This window comes from Lonchura striata, chromosome 2 (genome assembly GCF_050655825.1).
Source record: "Lonchura striata isolate lonStrDom1 chromosome 2, ASM5065582v1, whole genome shotgun sequence".
NCBI classification, from domain to species: domain Eukaryota; kingdom Metazoa; phylum Chordata; class Aves; order Passeriformes; family Estrildidae; genus Lonchura; species Lonchura striata.
Window position 1 is genome coordinate 35,534,996 of NC_140704.1, and position 21,944 is coordinate 35,556,939.

Consider the following 21,944-nt stretch of genomic DNA (forward strand, 5'->3'; position numbering starts at 1 on the left):
CACTCATCTTGCAGCAAAAAATGCCACAGTCCATGCCCAGTAACACCCATGCCAGCAGTATGAGCAAGCAGACTTCAGAGACTGAGCTCCCCTTTTAATCACAGAAGTTGTTGTTTTCTCTCAGTGTCAGTGGTTGCTGTTTCAGCCTAGGCTTTTATATGTATATATTATTCCTGGACTAACGAAAGCTTGAAGTGCTGCTTGCCCTGCAATACCAAATTTATGGATGAGGAGACAACTTCAGCTTGCCAGGTGATAATTTGGCACCCTTATGTCAGTGTTAAAATCCCTACAGCTGTAAATATTTATTTGATATTAAATACACTCCAGCTAACACATTGTCATATTAATAAATCTAACCTTAAATAAAACATGTGCTCTCCACCTTTTATTCAGACTATAAAAATCTTGATTCTTGCTCTGTGCATTCTCAGCTTATTACTGAGAAAAGCTTGTTTTCTTTTCTAATACAACATTCTGCTTCTTGTATTTCACCTCTTACAGCTTTTGCAAAGTTTTGGTTTGCTAGGACAAGCACGGTGAGGGCATTAGGACCAAGAGAAAGACGCACACATTGCTCTGTATTATGTCTGGCAAAGTGCTTCCTGACTGAGTGCTGTAGTTATGTGTGAAACAAAGTCAGGGACCGACTACTTCTCATCTGTTGATCACAGTTAACTTGAAGCCTCAGAACGGGGGAGAGCTGTCAGATCTGCTTTCAGAGATACAGTGCTTCAATCCAGGCAGCATTGGAAACTTTGAAGAAGCAGGATCTACTCTGGAAGGAAACTATGAGAAACGGGACTTCTTTCAACTTAGAATTTTAAAAGGGGAAAAAAAAAAATCAAAGCTTTAGCTACTCTTTCAATCAGCAAAGCATGCACTTTCCTAGCTAAGCTGTGACTCCGTGTAATAAAGGATCTACTTTATCTCACTGGATCCATGCTACGTTTTATTACAGTAAGTACAATATTAATAGGAATGTTATAATTTTTTTTTCCTGTAAATAGAGAGGAAAGTATGAAATGGCATCAGTGAAATGTGCAGGGAGAAAAAAAATCCTCTTGGCAGATAGTGAAAACCAGGGCTTTTGTGCAACCCGAGGACTGAAATCTGAGGAAGATTCAAGTGATATTTAACATGACCATCTGTATCATTTTGTCACCAACAGTATGTTCTTGAGGAAGAAGTGCAGATATGGATCACGTAAGCTGCAGTTTCTCTTGTTGTTTCTGATGCTGGGTTTTTTGCTACTAATGGTTACAACGCTGAATCCACCTCCCAGCAACCAGAGCAAGGAAGGGACTTTCCAGCCTGTGGAGTTCAACCCCCGGGAAGGGTATCAGATGGACTTTGTGGAGACCCAAGAGATGCTGGAAACCCAGGAGGAGAGCCAGCAGTATTACCCTTTGGATGGTCTGTCGCCTTTCATCTCCCTGCGGGAGGACGAGCTGATCATGGCCGTCGTGTCGCCCAGCGGCAAAAGGAACCACAGCAAGGCCAGGAAGGGCTATCGCGTGGTGAAGCAGCAGAGCCGGCGGCCGGAGGGGAAGGCAGAGGGGGGCCCCGAGTCGCGGCCGCTGCCCCTTCCCCTGCAGGACGGGCGAGCGGCTGCTGCGGGGCAGCGCCCGCTCGGCCCGGGGGCGCACGGCTTTAACGCCGAGCTCAGCGAGCGGATCGCGCTGCGCCGGGACCTGCCTGAGGTACGGCACCCGTTGTAAGTAAAACACCCTATTTCACTTCTGGGGGAAACCCTGCCTCCTTCCCCGCCGCCGCGTCCCCCGAACCTCTCCTCCTGCAAACCCCGCACCTCTCTGCCTCTAGACCTCGCGTCTTTCCTATCGAACTCCCCGTCCGGGTCGGGCGCTCCGCTCCTCCGACCGGGCACGCTCTCAGCCTCCTCCGGGAGGTGGTTCGAGCCCTCAGAGCCGGCGGGCGGCAAAGGCGGAGGGGGCACGGCGCGGGAGGGGCAGCTGGGGCTCGCTGGGTGCGCGCAGCAGCGGCGCGGAGCACAGCGCCCGTGGGGGCGGCGGCAGCGCTGCCGGGGCACCCCGCCCGCGGCCCGGCCCGGCCCGGCTCCGCTTGGCCCGGCCCGGCTCGGCTCGGCCCGGCCCGGCTCGGCTCGGCTCGGCTCCGGCCCGGCTCGGCTCGGCCCGGCCCGGCCCGGCCCGGCTCGGCTCCTGCTGCGCGCCCTGAGGCCGAGCGGGCGGCAGCGCCCCCTACCGGCGCCCGCGTCACGGCAGGTGCCGGGCGACGCAGGGCAGGGAGCGCCCCGGGCCCCGCCCTTGTCCCTCCGTCCGTCCGTCTGTCCGTCTGTCCGTCGTCTGTCCGTCCGCCCGTCTGTCAGCCTGCTGGGCTGCAGAGCGGGAGGGAACCCGCGCCGGACTGGCGAGCAGGACAGGCGGCTTCCCTCCTCGGCCAGGCGCACCTGCCACGGCGATGGGGTCAATGGGCTTACCAAGTGATGAATGAGTGAAGAGCTGGGGCTTTCAGCTCTTCCAGAGCAAAAGTGGCCCGATGGTCACTCATAAATGTGGAGCCGACTCTGCACTGGTGTGGCCTCACTTTTTAATAAATATTGTGTGCAGTTTTGGGCACCACAATATGGGAAAGCTATAAAGCTATTAAAGAGTGTCCAGAGGAGGACAACAAAGGTGGCAGTGGGTCTGGAGGAGAAGCCAAGTGAAGAGGAGCTGAGGTCACTTGGTTTGTTCAGCCTGGAGAATAGGGGACACCTCATTGCTGTCTACAGGTTCCTCACAAGGGGAGAAGGAGGGGCAGGCATGGATCTCTTCTCTGTGGTGTCCAAGACAGGACCCGAGGGAATGGCCTGCAGTTGTGTCAGGGGGGGTTTAGACTGAATATTAGGTAAAATTCTTCACCCTCTGGCTGGTTGGGCACTGGAACAGCTCCCCAGGGAAGTGGTCATGGCACTAAGCCTGAGAGTTTGGACAATGCTCTCAGGCAAATGATGTGACACTTAGGATGTCCTGGGCAGGACCAGGAGTTGGACTCAATGATCTTTGTGGGTCCTTCCAACTCAGAATATCCTGTGATTCTGTGGCAATTATTGAAAGAAAACTCCTGGGAGAAAGGAAGGTGGAGATTGGTGTGTCAGACAAGCTCTGCCAACGCCACCATATCTGTTAGCAGCCAGGCTATAAGGCCACTGTGAAAAAATGTTGCATTTGAAGGCCCAGGTGTTACATTTGAAGTCTGGAGACTTGAGAACCAGTTGCCCCAGTAGCCCAGGAGGGGCTGCTCATCACACTTCTTAAAAAGGATCTGAGGTGTATCTACTATCAAGCTGTTCCAGGGAAAGTTCAGGTTGAACATTCTTTTCAAAGAAAAGGCAATTAAGCATTGGAATTAAATGTCCAGGGAGGTGTGGAGTCACTGAACCTGGAAGTGTTTAAGGAAAGACTGGACATGGCACATAGTGCTGTGATCTCGTTGAGAAGGTGATGATCAGTCAAAGACTGGACTTGATGATCTCAGAGGTCTTTTCCATCCTAATTGATTCTATTATTATGCTTCCCTTCTCAGGGGGAGGGCAAGGGTTGTGTGCTGTCTTGTCTCCTGTAACAAAAACAATTGTAGTTTTCTCCCAGGACACGGCAGAAAGATGCAATGGAAAACATTTTAAATCAGACACTGAATGATTTTTTTTCTAGTGTTCATTTTCACATGTTTGAAGACAGCTGGCAGTCTTTAAGGGTACAGTCTCAAAGAAAGAGACATGAAAGAGTGTTTTCTGTACTTATTGACTAGGTTCAGTGTTAATTTGGTTAACTCCATTAAATAATGACATGGTGATATTATTTCAGTTATTTTTTTCACTGCTAACTCTTCAAACTATGTAACATTAAAAGAAGGAATGACTACCCTGGTTTACTGCCTTTGGTTGAAAAACAAAAATCAGTTTTACTTTGGCAGCTGAAGGGCCATCCAACAAGCTTTAGTTAATTCTGATCTTGGTAAAATTTAAGCCATGGTCTCAGAGCTCCTGGGTGGATTTTGCTGTCTCACTAGTTACAGCCTAAAGAGTTATCAACACCACAGCTTACAGAGTCCAGAAACCCCAGATGTCAGCATCTGAGGCTGATTTAAATCCAGATCATAAACCTGGAGCAGGATACATCTAAGCCAGACCTGTCCCTTAGGTCACAACACACAAACCACAATGATGATTTTTAGGTGTAGCTTACTCTGGGGACCTGGCTCACAACTGTGTCAGTCCAGTTTTACAGCAGTGTAAAAAGAGAGCAAACCAGAATCAGATTGTCTATGTCTCTATTCATTTTGCATCTTGTTCTTCATCACAATGTCTATTATTATTGAATTAGAGGGAAGCCAACCAGTTAGAGATGTTTCAGTGAGTTACCTCCAGGGACTCAGTCTCCCTCATGTCACCTGAAATTGGATAACAAATAATTCACAGAAGTAGCCCATCCTCTGAGGTACCTTCATCCCTCAAAGTGCTTTCTGATGCTATCAGTTGCTCCAGCTGGGACTGACACTCTCCTGGGACACCTGAATCAAGCCTGCCATTGTGACTTTTATGATGGGGTTCTGCTCAAAAGAAAGGTCTATTTTCCTCTCTTGGGTTTGAGTGTCAAATGATAAAAGAAACTCACAATGTATCTACAAAAGTTTTAAGTTTCATTACCAAAGTATAGCTTCCTCTGGAGTGCTTTTTGGAGCTGAATCTCTATTAAATATTTTCCTGAAGGTGAGTGGGAGTCCGTGTCAGCTCTGCCTTTGCCTTGTCAGAATTGCTCTCTGTTCATTGCTGCATGTGACAATTCCTTGTTTTTCACAAATTACATTAAATCTCTATGTCTCATATCAGTCACAGCCCTGACTTTCTGAAATGCCAATTTATGACAGGCTATGAAACTGCTCCAAATTACAAGGAAGGTATTTTTGTATACCAGTACCCTTGTGCATTTTTGTGAAGATTAGATATCTATATTGCAAGTCTTTGCCAATCTCCATGGCAACTAAGCACTCGCCTCCAAGGTTATGTGTTCATCTTTTCCAATTAAGATTTCACAACAGTCTTATTTTCTTGCTATAACCACAGTACTAGCAACTAGGTGCTAATAGCTATAGAATGTTTCTGGTTAGAAGCTGCCTGGTAGTAAAAGAACTGCATCAGATCTTCACGTTTCTTAATTATTTCTCAATTCTACTGCTTGAAAATATTCACTCTCAACTCATAAGAGCATTCTTTTCTTGATCCTGATGGAAATGGAAACAATCACCTATATGAAATTGTGAGGCAACAGTATTGTTGATTACACAAAATTAGTAAACCAAGGACAATACAGATTAATTAGAGTGTAAAAATAATCAAGAAAATTTTCCTTTCTATGCAAAAAAAAGTAATGTGAAATATTGAAAAATACAATAAATTATTAAGATTGTGCTAATTTTAGATATATATTCCCAGAAGTGCATCTGTAGTAACCATTTATGTGTATTAATCATTCAGACTATGGAGTCTCTTAAGTGATTAGCAGCTTTGTGTCTGAATAGTGTCTAGCAGCATAGAACCTCAATCCATGAACAGAAGCACTAGGTAAAACATTAATAAACAGAAATACTGAAATTATATCTCTTACATTAATTTCTGCTGAGTAGCCAATTGTTTAAAAACCACTGTAAAATCTGTATAATTATTTGCTTGGTAATCCAAAAATGCTCAAATAACAATGGACTACATTCAGCCAATTGTGTAATTCCTTGAAGAAATTCTTGCTGGTGGAGATTAAATTTGTTAGGACATTGAATGACGGTTATTTGGGAAATAAAAAGATTTTTTAAATGTGCTTTCTAATGTCAGCAAAGAGGTATATAGACATAGTCTTTGCATATCTACAATGGGCATTTGAAGGCATTTTCTGGAACAAGTGCACCCTCACACCAGAATAAATGGTTTCCATATGCAGTTTCTATGAGGATGAATAGGAAGTGTTTGTCATCTTTAAATGTTTGAGTTATTGTGGTGGTTTAACACCAGCTGGGAATTAAACTTTCCCCTGTTCCCCTCTGGTGAGGGAGGGACAAAGGAGAGACTGTGGGTTGAGATAACAATTTACTGAAAGCAAACAACAATGGAGTAAGAAACATACAGTGACAGCAGCAATACTAATTACAAAAGTATACAAAAAGAGCAGGTGCTTTACGCACAAAAGGCATTCACCACCTTGCCTTAGCTCTGCATGGCCACTGAGACAAAGACAAGGTGGCAGGGGGACGTTCCTGTGTCTCGGCAATGGCAGTGGTTGTTCCAGAGACAAAGACAAGATGCCAGGGGGATGTTCCTGTGGCTTGTCAGTGTATTGCAGTTATTCCCGAGACCAAGACAAGATGGTGGGCCCTCTCATTACCCAGTTCCACATGGCCTCCTGAGACAAAGGCAAGAAGGCAGACTCTCCCTGCAGGCAGTGTTCCCCAAGCCCAAGACAATGAAAAACAATGACAGAACAAACGCCCAAAACTGGATTGTCCACATTGCATCATGCCACCCACTTCCAGACTGCTCTGCTGGTTCAATTGCACACTGACTCCCAGCTGGGAATCTCATTCAGCAGTGATTAATTTTTATTGGAAAAGCAACCTGTACAAACCTTATAGTAAAAATACATTTTCTTTCTTAATTGTATCTATATTTGTAATCATGGCCCATATAAGGATCCATGTCATTGCTATAGTGGACTAAGATACTGGCTTCATTCACTAGGATCTTGGTCAGGTAATCCACAGGTACACTGATGTGTTGTGCAGATGAGTTATTTAATTTTTTAGTCTTAATGGTACTGCAGTTGTTTGCTTTTTTCTCTCTTACTTGTGGAATGTGGAAATTAGTGGAAGCTGGCTGATCTGCTTTATCCCTTACTCTGCTCTAATTATCTTCACTTTTTCTTTATGTTCTGGACTGTTTCTGTTTGTGGTCTGGTTTCTGAGGCAGACAGAGCAGGAAAAAAACTATCCCAGAACTCAGGAACACTTTTCCTCTTTTTGTATTATAATTTTGATAGTGCCATTCCCATATTTTCACTTCATATTCCAGTTTTGGACACCTTAGTACTTCCTTTTCTTAGAAATGAGTTGAGATCTTAAACTGCTCTCCACCCCTGAAGATTTAGGTGCTGCTTGCAACTTTGCTCTGAGAAAAAAAATTAGCCATTTGTTCCAGTGTTTCCAGTGTCTTCCTCATTTCACCCATTCAGGTGCCTACAGCAAAAATATGACTCCAGTCTGCCTACTGCTAGTGTCATCATCTGTTTCCATGATGAAGCCTGGTCTACTCTGCTGAGAACTGTGCACAGCATTATGGATACAGCCCCAAAGGCCTTCCTCAAGGATATCATCCTAGTCGACGATCTCAGCCAGCAAGGTAGCTCCCATTTCTCTCTATGTGAGTTATTTTTCCAAAACTCTGGGGAAGAAACTGTCCTCCTCCAAGAAGTGTGTGAGGAGAGGAGAAGGCAAAGAAGGACTCTCAGGAAGTGAGCTAAGCACAGCCCAGAGCCCAGGTTTCACTATCCATCCCTAGAATTTAGTGTAGCCTTTTGACTTTGAAATATGTTTCTGCTTTTCCCCCACATAATTTACAACCACTCTGAATTTTCTTACTTTAAAATAAGATCACAGTATGCAAATCTTAGGATTCCCACTGGACCAGATCTGCTGTTATAATTTCCAGACTTGGATTTTGGCTGAAGCATAGAGTGGAAAAGTCCACATTGCTAAAGTAATCTAAAGTGCTTGGGAAAGCCAAACACCTGTAGTATCTCACTCTCATCTGTGTATTTTATGAGATGATGAGAGCATCCACCTTTTGCTGAAAACAGGAAAGGAGGCTATTAAGATTCCCACAGGAACAGCTTCATAACTTGTGAATCTCAGTTTCCATTAGTCTCCACTTCCCTTTGACATTATGCTGCTGTAGAAATATTTGAAATGTGACCTACTTGGCCATTTAAAACAAATGTCCCTGAAACATTTTGCCAGCAAGAAGTAGCATCTCCTACTACATGTTTCTTTTCTATAACAGTTTGAATCAAAGCTAAAACATTTCAGTGACTGTTCTGTTTCTGACAGGGCCCCTGAAGTCAGCTCTGAGTGAATACATCTCTAAGCTGGATGGTGTGAAGCTCATCCGGAGCAACAAGAGGCTTGGAGTCATCCGAGGTCGGATGCTAGGAGCTGCAAGGGCTACTGGGGATGTGCTCATCTTCATGGATTCCCACTGCGAGTGTCAGAAAGGCTGGCTGGAACCCCTCCTGGCCAGGCTCTCCAGCAGCCGGTAAATATCCCTGGGTATGCTCATTTCTGCTGAAAGGGAAGTGTTTGGAAAGTGTTGGGTAGTTTTTGTAGTCCTGCCTTAGTTATCTTCTTGCTTCTGGTCACATCTCTTTTGTTTTCTACTTTATCAGCCTATGCATCACTGGGATATGTGGGAAGCAGGATAGGTCACAGCTGATAACCCTCACTTTACACCCAGTGTAAATTTTAGAATTTGTATCCAGTTAGAGCTTAGAAACTTTAGAAGGCTTCCTGGTAGTCTGAATTAAAAGAAGCTTCAGTCTCAACCTGTTTGTGAGTCAGCAAACATCCACCAGAGAAGACTACTGCAAGACTCCATTGGTTTTACTTTTTAGCTGTCTCAGTGATGGAGCCAAGAATAAAATGCTTTGTCCTTCTGAGCCAGTTTGGCTATGTACCAATGTCACCTTTTGGCCACCATTTCTCTTCCACAGAAAAAGCTCAGACTTGCAGGGCAATCTAGGCAGCTCCAGCTAATCACAGGTACTTTCACTGACCCCAAAGTAACAGAGTAAGGTAGAGATTCATATTTCTGAGTATTTAATATTTAGGGTGGTTCTTAGGCTTGCTTTCTAATGTACAGCTGAGCTCATCTATGAAGTCCTTTGAAGACATTAAAACTACTGGAAATGTTTCTAGGCTTACATGTCAGTAAATCTTTTATTAAAGGAACTTTTTTGAAAGAAAAATGTGTACTTTAACTTGTCACTTGGAAAAAAAAATTGCTATACAGGGTGAAAAAAAAAAACCCTTTAAGCTCTTACTAGACTGTTAAATAGTAATGCTAAACACCTTTAAAGGCTGTTTCCAGGCACTGGAAGAAGCTGATTTTATGGCTTATTATGTTTGCTTACAAGAAAATTAATGTGAGCTTTTAGAAATTATTACATCATTTGAATGAAAACATTAAGAATACTGAAAGCAAGAGTAATGCTGTCCTAGAATGCCAGGAATATTCTTTTCAAAAAGGTTCTCCTTGGAAAAGCAGATTATTTTTTGTTTGCTGACAAATTAGATGGTCTTCTATGAATATACTTCATGATTCTTCTGCCTTGAACTATAGTCTATTTTTGATGTTCAAGCAAAACTACTGTGTGTATCAATTGGCCAGTCCTTATTCAAGGCTGTTGAAATTGCTGAAATTGAAAGTTACAAAGAGTCTCAGAGGAGAGCTGTAGTGAAAGTAAAATTACAACAGCAAGAGAGAAGTTAGGACCCCACAATATCAAAAATTCACTGTCAAAAATTATCCCTCCTGAGGGAATGCAAAGCCTCCAAGTCTGCTGTCATTCAGAGTCTGTAGCACTGTCACCAGGAAGTGAGAAGGGAATTCTCTTCCCTTATAGGGCCCATATGCTCATTCACTACCCCAGGAGAGCAGACTTTAACAGTGAATTAACTAATATCTAATTGGATTAATGAAGCAAAGGTGGAAAACTGATTGGATAATAATATGGGTTAAGCTATCTCTTTCTGTGTGCTTTATCAGTCACTGTGTCTGACCCTGGAAGCTTTGTCTCTGCTAGTGAGGAGACATCCTCCATTGAGGAGGGAAGATAAGGTCTAAGGCACTTGGCAGTCACCTTCCCTTACTGTCCCTCTTTCTCCAGCTGAAGAATGGTGACAATTACACTGACTTGATAAGGAAATTAATTCATGACTTTTCGTAAATTGCTTGTAATGCTTGCATGGAGATCACCATGGAAATGGTAAAGCATTAGCATAGTCAACTTGGCTTCATTTAGCACTTGAGGAGCTGTTAAATTGAATCATGTGCACTCCCTGAGACTACCCAAGTGAGGAAAGCACAGGAAGTTGAGAACGACTGGTGAAATATCCATCTTTCCTCTTCTTAATGTACCGATCAAACTGTAACTCATGCACTTTTGCTGGAGGGACAGGATGGAAAAACAATCACCTGGAGTGAGTGAGTTGTTTACTGGCAAGGACCAACGCAGCCTTTCAAAGCTCAAACCTTTGCAGGCACTTAAGGGAGCTATAGAGTGGTTTTAACTTTAAAAATGGTCATTAAGCCTAATTTTCTAGACTCCTGATCCAAGTGTGTCACTATTATTGCGATCTGTCTTAAAAGTGATGCTGAGAGATCCTTGCCCAGATTGAGATTTCACTGTGAGTTGAACATACAATAAGAGAGATACTCACAGTTTTTAGTAGACTGTAGGATAAATATAAGAAAAATTATCCAAGTTTTTCAGGTATAGAAATATTTATACAGAAATACTTGGCAGATATTTGACTTGTTCTAGGTAATGACATTTCATCTCCCTACCTGATGGCTTTATTTGCTAACCCAATCTAATTTATTTTTCTGAAAAAAAAAGTATTAAGTAATTCCAAAATCTTTGAATATACACAATATACACTTCTGAGCACCTTGACTGGGACTAGTTCTGTGAACCATGGCTAAAAAAAGGACTGGGAACCTGTGCATCAGCTTAGTATATTGCCTAGAGAATGCTTCAGTGGTTTCTAAAGCAGTCCTTGACATTTTGATTATTCAAGGATGAATACCATAGGTACCTGGACAATATTAGAAAACTACATGAGATACCCCACAAATCAGTTTATTTGACAACTGTTTGTGTTCCAGGCTAATTCCAGGTGAGTAGCATGGTGCACAACAATGCAGCTGTGCCATTATTACAGTCATCCTTGGAAGAGTTTGCCTTTTCCAGGTGACTGCAGAGCTGCTATTTTGTATTCTGTCCAAAGGCAGGAAAAGGCAGAGGGGTTATATAATGAACTGTGCCATGAAGCCTTAAAAATGTTGTTCCTTTGATCTAAAAGCAGTGGCCACCATGCTGAAACAGCCTAATTAAAAAAAAAAAAAAAAAAAAAAAAAAAACTCCAAAACTTATTTCCTGAAAATACTTCATGAAAGCAAAATGAACCTTGATGATATCCTTGACAAGGAGCTCCACCTGTAAAAGAGGCCTGGGCACCATTACTATGGACAGAGGGGTGGTTTGCAAAGGGGTAGCTGGGCCTTAGGACCTTTTCCCTGCTCCTCATTGCAAAGGCTGTTACTCTCTGTGCTGGAGCACTGCCTGTATCACAGCTCAAATATTAGATTAGGAAACAGAAACCTGTTACATTATTTTAAAAAGCTTATCTGGTTTCTAAAATTCAAAATTCCTTTACTTAGTACTATAATTCTAGGTCACTGATCTTTAATGAAAAGGCTGATATACAGAATAACAAGTTAGCATAGCAGTGGAAAGGTGTTTCATCATCTGTGTGCTCCCACTGGGAATAAATGGAAGCCTCTGCTTGTAGATACAGGAATAGAAAGGATTCTGCTGTCCAGAAAATTTCTGTGTGGTTCTGGTTTTATGTTAATACACAAGAGAGAAAGGAAATATTCTGCACTAAAGATGAACAGCTTCTTCATCTCTTTTATTCTGATTCCCCACTTTTCAGTGGCCCATATCCCAGCTTTTTGAGCTACCAAATACATAAGCCATCTGTTTTACTTCTCACAGGCTTGGCGAAGCATGATGCTATCCATTCAGAGCCCACACAACCCCAGCATCTGAGCATGCAATTCCATGCTGTTCTTCCTGTTTTGAAAGCTTTCCATACACTTCACATGTAACAGCCTACTTCCTGGGATTTCTGTGCTCTATCCTTTTTATATCTCCCATTTGTCAATAACACTCATTTCAAATTCATTAAATGTTCTGCATTTACGTGGTAGGTTATGGGACGATAAGCTACCTCTTTACAATCTTTCACAGGGAAAATCTTGGGGTAAACAACTCAGGACTGAACCATTAGGGAAGCCAAATGGGGTACATGGAATGAATCATTACAAACTTATAACAGGGAATATTTAAAACCTACTACAGAAGAACAAACTGCAAAACAACAGACTAGCCCATCCATCCATTCAAGTAGACTGTCCCTAAGTCCTAAGTTAGTCTGGAGTTGGTCTGTAAGGCAGTATTTAAGTAATCCTTTATAACATTCCTTATCACTGCATTTTATCTTCTTATTAACCCTACCTAATTTCAAGTGGTCTGTATTTTTAAGACTGCAGTTAGCCAGCAAGGTGCTCTCAATGGAAATGCAGCATTTTGTGGAACCAACTTGGATCCTCAGTTACTCACTGAAATTTTGACTGTGGTCAGAAACAGAGGGACTGCCTGGATTTCTTAGCTATCTAATTTTTGCAAGCTGTGATGCACCCTGAAATAGGTTAAGGAATATACATAATTTTCATATTTGGTTTTTTTTGGGTTTCTTTTTCTCCTTATTTAAAGGAGGATTTAAACATATTAAGATCGATAACCTTCCCAGCGAAACAAAGTATAAATCAATACAAAAGTACTTTTAAAAAAAAAAGTGTATCAAAAACTTCAAAACTGATACATTAATTAAATCTTTCTCTTCCTGTGTTACTTAGTTTAAAATTAAAAAAGAACTTAATGTCCATGCTGACTCTAAAGGGTCATGGGAAGATATTTCATTAGCAATTGTATTTGGTAAAGAAATCCCAAACCAGGAAATTGTTCTTGTTTGGGTTGCTCTTTTTCATGGAATTGTGACCTTTTGTAATTTGTGTGAGTTCCAAGCATTTGAAATATTCACAGATTAGTCAAACAGTTCAAAGCCTTGCTGCTAGTTGCATTTGAATTTCCTGTTTTTCCCTTTCCTCAGATTCCACAGAGTAAAATTAGCAGTAGTTTGTGTTTCATTTCAAAGTGCCAAGAAGTTGCTGTCTGCCAGTTACTCAGTTAAAAACAAGAATAGCTAAGAACATCTTCCAATTATCATCTACTGCAAATTTGCATTTAGCACTACGCAAATGTCAAGCCATCATTGAATATGCAGAAAACAGCAATTTATTTTTAAATCTTACCAACAAAAAGTGGGTAAAGCACTGCTTGTTTAGGATTAAAATTGAATATTGACCACATTCCACACAAGATAAAGTTACTAGATTCTTCTGTTTCAGATCAGAAAGACACTCCCAATATTTAAAGAAGTTGTGTTTCTGTTGGTTTCAGCAGGGCTACATTGTGACTATACTACCCTTACACCAGGTGAAAGTCTAGAATTACTCTTACAAACATACTCTTGAAAATTGGCATTCTGAAAAAGCTACACGAATAGTAACTCTAAAGCAGTTATCAATTTTTACTGTATAATTTTGTGGGAAAGTTGATCAGATTTTATTTTGTTCTGGTTTATGGTTGAATTTAGCCAGGATAAAACATGGCCTATTCCTGTGAGTTATTTTCAACTTAAACACTGTAATTTTCCATGTCATAATTTGCAGATAGTTTGGATAATTGCTTGGTCTCCAAACTATCAGAATCCATTATGTCCTTACTGGTATATTTCTTGAATTGAAATATTGAAGAATCTGTGCCCAGTAACTAGAACTACTACTGTGGTGCCTACTCTTGTGAGCAATTGCACTCATGCCAGAAGGACCACCTGAGTTTGGAGCTGTGGCAACAAATTTGTGGCAACAAATTCAAGGTGGATTCAAAAAAAAAAAAAAACAACAGATTTCAAATAGTTACAATGATATGAAAACATAGGATAATCTGAGATGTTTGGATCATCTGATCCAGAATATATCTGAGTGTGTCTGTATTTGCATTGTTTCTATCTGAACTATCCAGGATCACTTCATGTGGTCTAGTTTGCGTGGTCAAGGTCTTTTGAGAAGTTTAGTCTACATTGCCTCTGGCTTCTACTCAAATACACCCTCCTGATATTTCCCTCTTGAATCTGAAATAGTAAAATAAACTACCCTGGGATCATTAATTCCTCAGTCCTGTCTGAATGAGAATGGATAAACCAGTAACAATAGATAGTGTGGGTTTTGGCAAGGAGCAGCAAACTGAGGTGGGAACTATGCAGCTGCATCTGCACTCCCAACCAGGCAGTTGTCAGAAATATTTGTACACTGGAGAATGCAGCAGGCTTTAGAAATTACTGTTACTTTTCATTTTTGACGTTTAGTCATTTAAAATCCAATTTGTCAGATGGATTTCCCCCAGCATATCAAAGAAAATAAATGCCTGTTTGTGTGAGTCCAGTGGGACAATGCCTTTAGCAACTTCTAGAAGCAGGTAGTTTGCTTTGCATGATGTTAGTGTGTAAAGCTTCCAGTAGAAAGGGTCCTGCTGGATGGTTTCTTGTGTCACAGATACAAAATTGTATCACAGGGACATCATTAAGAGAATCATGGAAGGATATCAGCTTTATTATTTTTTAATATCACTTCTTTACATTTCTTCTTGAGTTCTGGGGAAGGATGACAGGAACTCACTTCCTGAGCCTGCAAATCCTACATGTGACTATAAAATTTTCTCACCTATTTATAAACCAGATGCGTGTTTCTAAGAGTGCTTATTATTGCATATTATAAAGGATGGTTTTATACCTGAGCAGAGAAATAAAATCACTTTTCTATTTTAAATCTTCCTGGCTTAAGCTCATCATAGAATAGTCTGCTTTTACTAGGAAAAAAAACCTGGGTCATTTTAAAGCAATCTTCTGCATGGTTCATCTTTGTACTCTCAATTAGCAAGCAGTAGTCTGTTTGTTTCTCTGTGGGCTTCTAAAATCCTCTACAGGAAATGTCAACTGTGAAAAAACAAAGTTGGGCATTTCCCCCACTCTGATACTGAAAAAACATTATTGTAGTCATTGTAGAGGCAGAGTAGAGATTTCAAGATTACATTAACATCACCCAGAGCTATCATCTTCCTTAGCTGGTTCTGGCCTCTGCCATAGAAAAATACACTGGAGACTTCTGAGGTGTCCTTTCTTCACTGACAGTCTTATGTTTCAAGCAAATTTCCCTCCTTGTGTTTTCCAACCAACATATACATCTTAAAAAAGGAGAAAAAACATCTACATTTTGCCCCCAAAGTTTAATTTTTCTCTCTCTCTCTGTTTTAACAGGAAGTTTTTTCGTAGGGAATAATTTCCTACATGGATATTCCTACTCTAGAACAATAATTTTTTTTTTCCAGTGTACTTTAATCCCTCTTAAATATTACTGATTTTTCTCCAGAACTTTTATCTGTAGGCCAGCCTTTGCACTGAGACCAGGGACTGCTTTTAGCATAAGAGAGAAGAAATGGATAATGTTATTCTTCAACACTTTTTCCTTGCAGTCCCTAATACCATTTCATTCATACTCTGAACATTTCCAAATGTGATATATCATTGACCTGAAAACAAGGAACACTGAAGGCTGGTCTGAACTACCAGGATGTGCAAGTACACTGTGAAATACTGTGACTTCTTTGCCATAGGGAAATGTCTAGTACCACTTCTCAGACTAATCCAAATTTAACTTACGTTAGAAATAAGTTCAGGGATTGCCACTTACAGTGTATTGGCTCTGTTCTTGCTCTTAAAAGTAGATTCCACCCTGTGACAGTGCATTTGCAAGAGCATTCTAAGATAGTGATAAAATACAAACAGGCACTGGCTTATGAGCTCAGTAATAAATATTTTTTCAAAACAACCAGCAGAACAAACTAAGGCTAAGTGCATTCTATTGGCCTGATGTGACATATTCATGAAGTGTGTGCAACATTTACAGGAAAATCAAAGGATGGTAAAGAGTGAGAGGCCAAAATTCTGCTATAAACTTTGCATCCATGCTGAGCCTGTAAGCATCAGAGGCTTGGGGCCCTATGTGAAGTAGCTTTAAAAGAATTCTGATTATTTACTCCTAACAAAATTCTAGAGAGTGTTAAATGACAATGCAAAGTACAAGCATATCAGTAAATTATTGATCTTTAGATCCCTCACTGCATGCTCAGTATTCCCATGCAATGAGTACCTGAGCTTCTGTCAGCAGGGTAAGGGCACTCAGCATATAGAGGAGAACACTGCTTGTGTTTGGCAGTGTCAAAGAGGAGGACTAACAGAGGAACTGACTTAATTTATGCTTTGGTTTTGGAAATAAATGGTATTGTCTTTTTCAGAAACAGTGTCGTCTCCCCTGTCATAGATGTCATAGACTGGAAGACCTTTCAGTACTATCACTCTGTGGGCTTGCATCGAGGTGTTTTTGATTGGAAATTAGATTTTCATTGGGAACCAGTGCCAGAGCATGAAGAGAAGGTACGACAGTCTCCCATCAGCCCTATCAGGTAACAGTCCATCAGACAATGTGCCTTGCCCAACTCAGCAACAAAACTGGACAGTTTGGGTCATCTTGGCTCATCTTGGGTCATCTTCCAGCTAACAAGAGAAAGGTGTGGTTACTTGCATATGCTCAGTTAATAATTCTTAAGGGATAAGTTTTTTGTTTGTGCTGTTTGTTTTGGCCTTTAGTAATCATTCTAACCATACTGCAGTCACAGTGTGACAAATACTTTCCACACATTGACACAACTAGAGTACAGCCTGACTAGACAAGGTGTGGAGGTTTGTAGGGAAAGCAAAAGACAGAGTTAAAAGAGATGTGTTAGTCATGATCTGTTTGCCTCTTGTTTTGAATGTACATGTGTGCAGTGTTCTCACTGTTCTGAGTCTTATTTGATAATTCAGCTCTTAGCTCCCTTCCCCAAACAAATCCTAGAATTACACTCCAGTTGTCCTTTATTTTGGTTAGATAATCAGTTTATTCAAGCTTATATGGAGCAGTATTTAATCATTTTGTAATACTCTCGCTATGGAAATGGTGGAATTTTCACCCTCTGTGTAATTCCCATAAATCAAGGTGTTCACTTCCAAACTGTTTTCTACACAGGAGTCCTGCAGTAGCTGGTGCAGTGGTGGCCATGGATCGCCATTACTTCCAAAATACTGGAGCTTATGATTCTGACATGACCATGTGGGGAGCAGAAAACCTGGAACTATCTATTAGGGTAAGGACCTTAATTAAAACATCAAACTGTAATAACTCTTGCAATTTTAAGGAACTTGAGTGAAAAAGGAAGAAGATATTTGTAAAAACAGTGCAGAACATTTTGGGTTACGGAGACTACAACCTTCCCTGCAGAAATCTATCCCCACACTCCACATCCTGTCAGGACTATACAAGAACATGCAGGTTCTGTGAGTTAGGAGTATTATATCAAAAGAAGGAAGTTTTGCTGGCTATCACTATCTGCCCGAGGCCTGAGTCACTGCTTTTGGCACCCTCTGAAAGCTGCTTCTTCTATTCTGGCATGTTAGCATGGACCAAAAGGAGAGTAGCTTTATTTCTTTGCCAGCCTGTAGTTTTAATAGCAAATTGTTTATATTTAATTCTTTGCATTGATTTTTGCTGAATACAAAGAGTAACTGACATTGAAAATCAATGAAAATTGCAGGCACAAAGGGCACAGTGTTTTTATTGTCCAAAATAAGGGAAGGTGTGCACCCAGATCTCTCTACTCCTCTGCACTATTTGTGCACAGAAAAACATAAAGGAATAGAAATACCCATACTGGATCAAATCAGAGGTCTGAATGCCCAGGATCTTCTCTGTGTCTGTGGGGAGCAATGTATGAAGAAATATATAATAATGCTTCTGCTGTTTCCAGGATTTCCTGAAGGAGAGCCTAGAGTAAAGGAGCTTCTCCATTTCAGATAAAAGTAATCTAAATAAGGTAATCTCTTTTTGTGCTTTCACCTGTGTTTCAGACATGGCTCTGTGGTGGCTCTGTAGAAATTATCCCATGCTCCCGAGTTGGGCACGTGTATCGAAGTCGCTTCCCCCATAGTTTCTCCTATGAAGAGGCCATTGTGAGGAACAAAATCCGAATAGCAGAGATCTGGCTGGGCTCCTTTAAAGAGAACTTCTACAAGCATGACACAGTGGCTTTCTTAATCAGCAAGGTAAAGACACCTGTAGTGGTTTGTATTGGAGGTTTGTGTTGAGATAGGTGAAGGGAGAGGAATATGAGTGGGGGTGTCTGTATGCAGTCAGATGCAGGGGATAGATAATATTTTTATTAAACCTTCCAGTGAAAGAGCTGTCAGATAAGGAAGGAGAGAAACTTGTGCCTAAGTTCAGCCTTGTGCTGAAGTTATCAAACCTTGTGGAGTATAACTTTTCTCCAAATGACTCCCCAAAAAGCTGTGGTTTGTTTTTTCACTGATAGTACCTGGAGGGTTGTGATGCATCTGAAGTGGAAGCCTGCACCCCTGTGTGCTCAAAGGACTGTCCTAGAGAGTTCATTCTCAGTTACTGGTTTTCCTCATATGGCTCCTGAGGATATTCGGTATTATTCACAAACGAGTGGAAAATTATAGGGAATATATCTGAGTGGTCTAGTGACAAAAAAGGTGGGTTTTTTCCGTGAACTGACATATCCAGAAGTAACTGAACTGAGAAAGTTAGATCTCAACACACCACTATTTACAAGTTATATTTTCATTAGAAACATGGTGCAGACATCTGACTAGACACTCTTCCAGGAATTTGGTTTCCCAGCAGCCTGTAAGCTAGGACAGCATTGCAGGCAGATGTGTGGTGTAGCCCTGGCATGCAGCTACACTTGAACCATCTTGCAGGTTACACACCATCCAGTAACTACAGAATGTCCACACCTGCTTTTTAAGTACAGTCCCCATGGCAGATCAGGGGTGGTCAAGGATCTGTGTATCCCTTGTATTATAAACAAGTGGATGTTTGCTTATTGGGTGTCTTGCAGATGTGGGGAATGATGTTGGTGTAGTTAATGTAGTTAATAATGTTAATGTTGCTGCAGTTCTCAGGAATTCTCTGGCTCTGGTACCTTTTCTTCTAATCATATTCTTTCTACAAGGCAGTGGACAAACTTGTGAGCAGTTTTGAATGAAAATGTATCATTTATCTTCCTGTTCATTTAACAATGCCACATTTTTAAGGAGAAAAACTTTCACAGGAAGCATTTAGGCAGAGCATGGGTAGGTGCTGTGCAGTTTCCATTCGTATTTGCTCCTGTGTTTCACAGAATCATAGAATCAGAGAATGGTTAGGTTTGGAAGGGACCTTAAAGGTCATCACATTCCAACTCCCCTGCCTTGTGCAAAGATGCCATTCACTAGATGAGGCTGCTCAGAGCCCCATTCAGCCTGGCCGTGAACAGGGATGAGGCCTCAGGGATGATGCCTCATCCCCTTCCTCAAATGAGGCATCTACAGCTTCTTTGGGCAACCTGTGCCAATGCCTCACCACCATCTTGAGTAAAGGATTTCTTCCCAATAACTAATCTAGACCTGCTCTCTTTGAATTTAAAACTGCTGCTCCTTTTTTTAAGCCCCCCTTTAGGTACTGGGAGTCTGCTCTAAATTCTCCCTGAAGCTTTCACTTCTATCCAGTTTCATCAAGTGATCCCTCACTTGTTCTTCCCTTATAGGGTGAGGGACTTCCTTCCCCTTCCCCACTCACTCAGAGGATCAGGGTCTTGAGAGAATAGAGACCTGACTGCCAGCAAAGATTGAGGAATTCTTTCAGCTTTTTCGATATCAGTCGCCACCAGTTTACTCTTCTTGGTTATCAGTGGGGAGGGGGGTTTCACTCTCCTTGTCCTTTCTTTTCTGACCTATGCATTTATAGAATCCCTTCTTGTGATTATTTGTGTCCCTTGCCAAGTCCTGTTCCAGCTTTGCCTTGGCTTTTCTGTCCCCACGCTACATTCAAAGCATATCCCTGTACTTTCCTCAGGTCACCTGTCCCTACTTTCATTGTCTGTGCATTTCTTTCTCTGTTTGAGGACCAGATCCTTGCTCAGTAGTGCCAGTTTCTGGCCTGCCTTGCTCAATTTCCTACACACTGGGATAGAGAAAGCTCTTGCACTGTAGGAAAAGTGGCTTTAAAGAGCTGCCAGCTCTGGTCAGCACCTCTGCCCTTAAGGACAGTTTCCTAGAGGATCTCTCTCATCAGCTCCTTAAACAGCTGAAAGTTTGCTCTTGCAAAGTTCAGGGTCTTGACTTTGCTCCTCACCAGGCTCACACTCCTTGAGATCACAAACTCAAGGGCTTGATTACTGCAGCCCAGGCTGCCACCACTCCTGGTGGCTTTCATGAGCTCATCAGCACTGGTGAGCACCACTGGCTCCAGTAATACCTGTCCTGTATGCCTCAGTCATTCAGGGCAGGCCATCACCCAAGAAAGCCAGATCCAGCAGGAGCTGCATTATAGTGGGGAGGGGAACGGGACTGTGTATCAATGTGATTTCTCTCTTGTCACCTAGTCCGACCTCCTTATGTTCCACCAGTGGATCTGCCTCTTCAGTCAGCCTACTAATTGTAGAGTCTGGAACTATTGTGTTTCCTTTTTTTACTCTTATTTTCACATATTTTTAAGAGATCCTTCCTCCTTGTCTATGTTGCAGGTTTGAACTCCACTGGCCAGGAGCTTGTCAATTGATTCACAAAGGTTTATAGTCACTAGACCAAGCCTTTAAAATGGGCAGTGAGGTCTTTAAATCATTTAATAATTCCCTGAAGGCTTTTCTTGTCAGCTCAGAAGCAATTTTATCTACTAAAAACTACAGTCACCAATGATACAGCTAGCTGTAAGCAGCATGACCTTTTGCCTGAGTTTATTCTAGCCAGAATAGTTTTACTACTTCTGAGTATTATGCTCCCTCAAATGATCAATTTTATGATCTCTGTGTGCAGCATGCCGTAACATAAATGGCCCTTTTTGTGTGTTCCTTTCTTTCACAGCCGATGTTTTCAGCCTGTCAGTGCACTGGGATGTTATTCAAAAGGCACAAGCAAGCAAGGACATTATTGCCACTCAGCGGCAAAGGGCCCTGAGGGGATTTATTGCGCTGAGAGGGTGAGCAGAGCCACCTATGGGCAGCTATAGAATTCTCCCTGAGTCTTCACCACCACCATTGCTCACTGCAGAAAACAACCAGTGATCCCCATTTAGTTGGCTTTATAACTCTTCTTGGTTTATTGTCTGAATCACATTTTGCAAAAAATGCCTGTGGTGCGAGCATTAAACAGATTAAATAGGCTCTTCGCAGCTCTTTACTACTTCAGCCACCAGCTCTTTTGCTCCTTTTCTTGCGTGGTTTGCATATTTAATTTACAAGCAGTTTCCTTTCAGATTGGTTTACAGGGACAATGACTTTATGTTATTTACATGATTTATTCAGCATCAAATGCAAACTGTAACTAGTGAGATAGAATGAGATTTACTGCCACTGCCTTCCTCAGCCAAGGCAGACTCTCATGAGAAATATCTTCTTTTAGGGGAAGCATTTTTCTTCTCTCTCTCCCCCTTTTCCAAGAAAACCTCTAGAGGACAGGTTCATGTGGTGCAGAATTGCTAAATTTTGTTGTTATGCTTATTGAATCTAAGACTGGCACTGAAGTATGAGGTTCTCTTTAACATACTGCAACTGTTGAGCTTTGCCTGTGGAGTTTACAGAGGCTGGCAAAAAGTGCCACATGGAAGGATTGATCCCTGCCTTTAGAGACTAACACCTCATCTTGGTTCACCAAGGCCCTTCATTTGTCAGTGTTTTCCATGCTACGAAGTCCATTTCTTTCTTTATGGATACAGAGAAATAGCTGGTCTGGGAAGAAGTTATTTACCAGCAATTCTCTGCTTATGTTCCCAATTTTAATATTTGTCAAAGAAATGCAGACCAGTTTCCTGGAATCCCATCCCAAAC

General features: G+C 41.8%; 1 protein-coding gene across 4 annotated transcripts in view; it reads left to right on the top strand.

The window, feature by feature from the left end:
• The first annotated feature begins 63 nt into the window (after positions 1-63).
• Positions 64-21,944, top strand: part of GALNT15 (polypeptide N-acetylgalactosaminyltransferase 15) — a 29,781-nt gene continuing 7,900 nt past the window's right edge. The window contains exons 1-7 of one of the 4 annotated variants that reach the window (XM_021538150.4): positions 64-252; positions 505-1,717; positions 7,239-7,405; positions 8,113-8,317; positions 16,320-16,487; positions 17,090-17,207; positions 17,968-18,162. In XM_021538150.4, coding sequence (XP_021393825.2) covers positions 1,173-1,717; positions 7,239-7,405; positions 8,113-8,317; positions 16,320-16,487; positions 17,090-17,207; positions 17,968-18,162 — 1,398 coding nt within the window. In that variant the 5' untranslated portion in view covers positions 64-252; positions 505-1,172. Of the gene's footprint in view, positions 253-504; positions 1,718-7,238; positions 7,406-8,112; positions 8,318-16,319; positions 16,488-17,089; positions 17,208-17,967; positions 18,163-21,944 lie in introns of those variants that run through there. The other 3 variants (XM_021538151.4, XM_021538149.4, XM_021538153.4) reach the window with 3 other exon arrangements.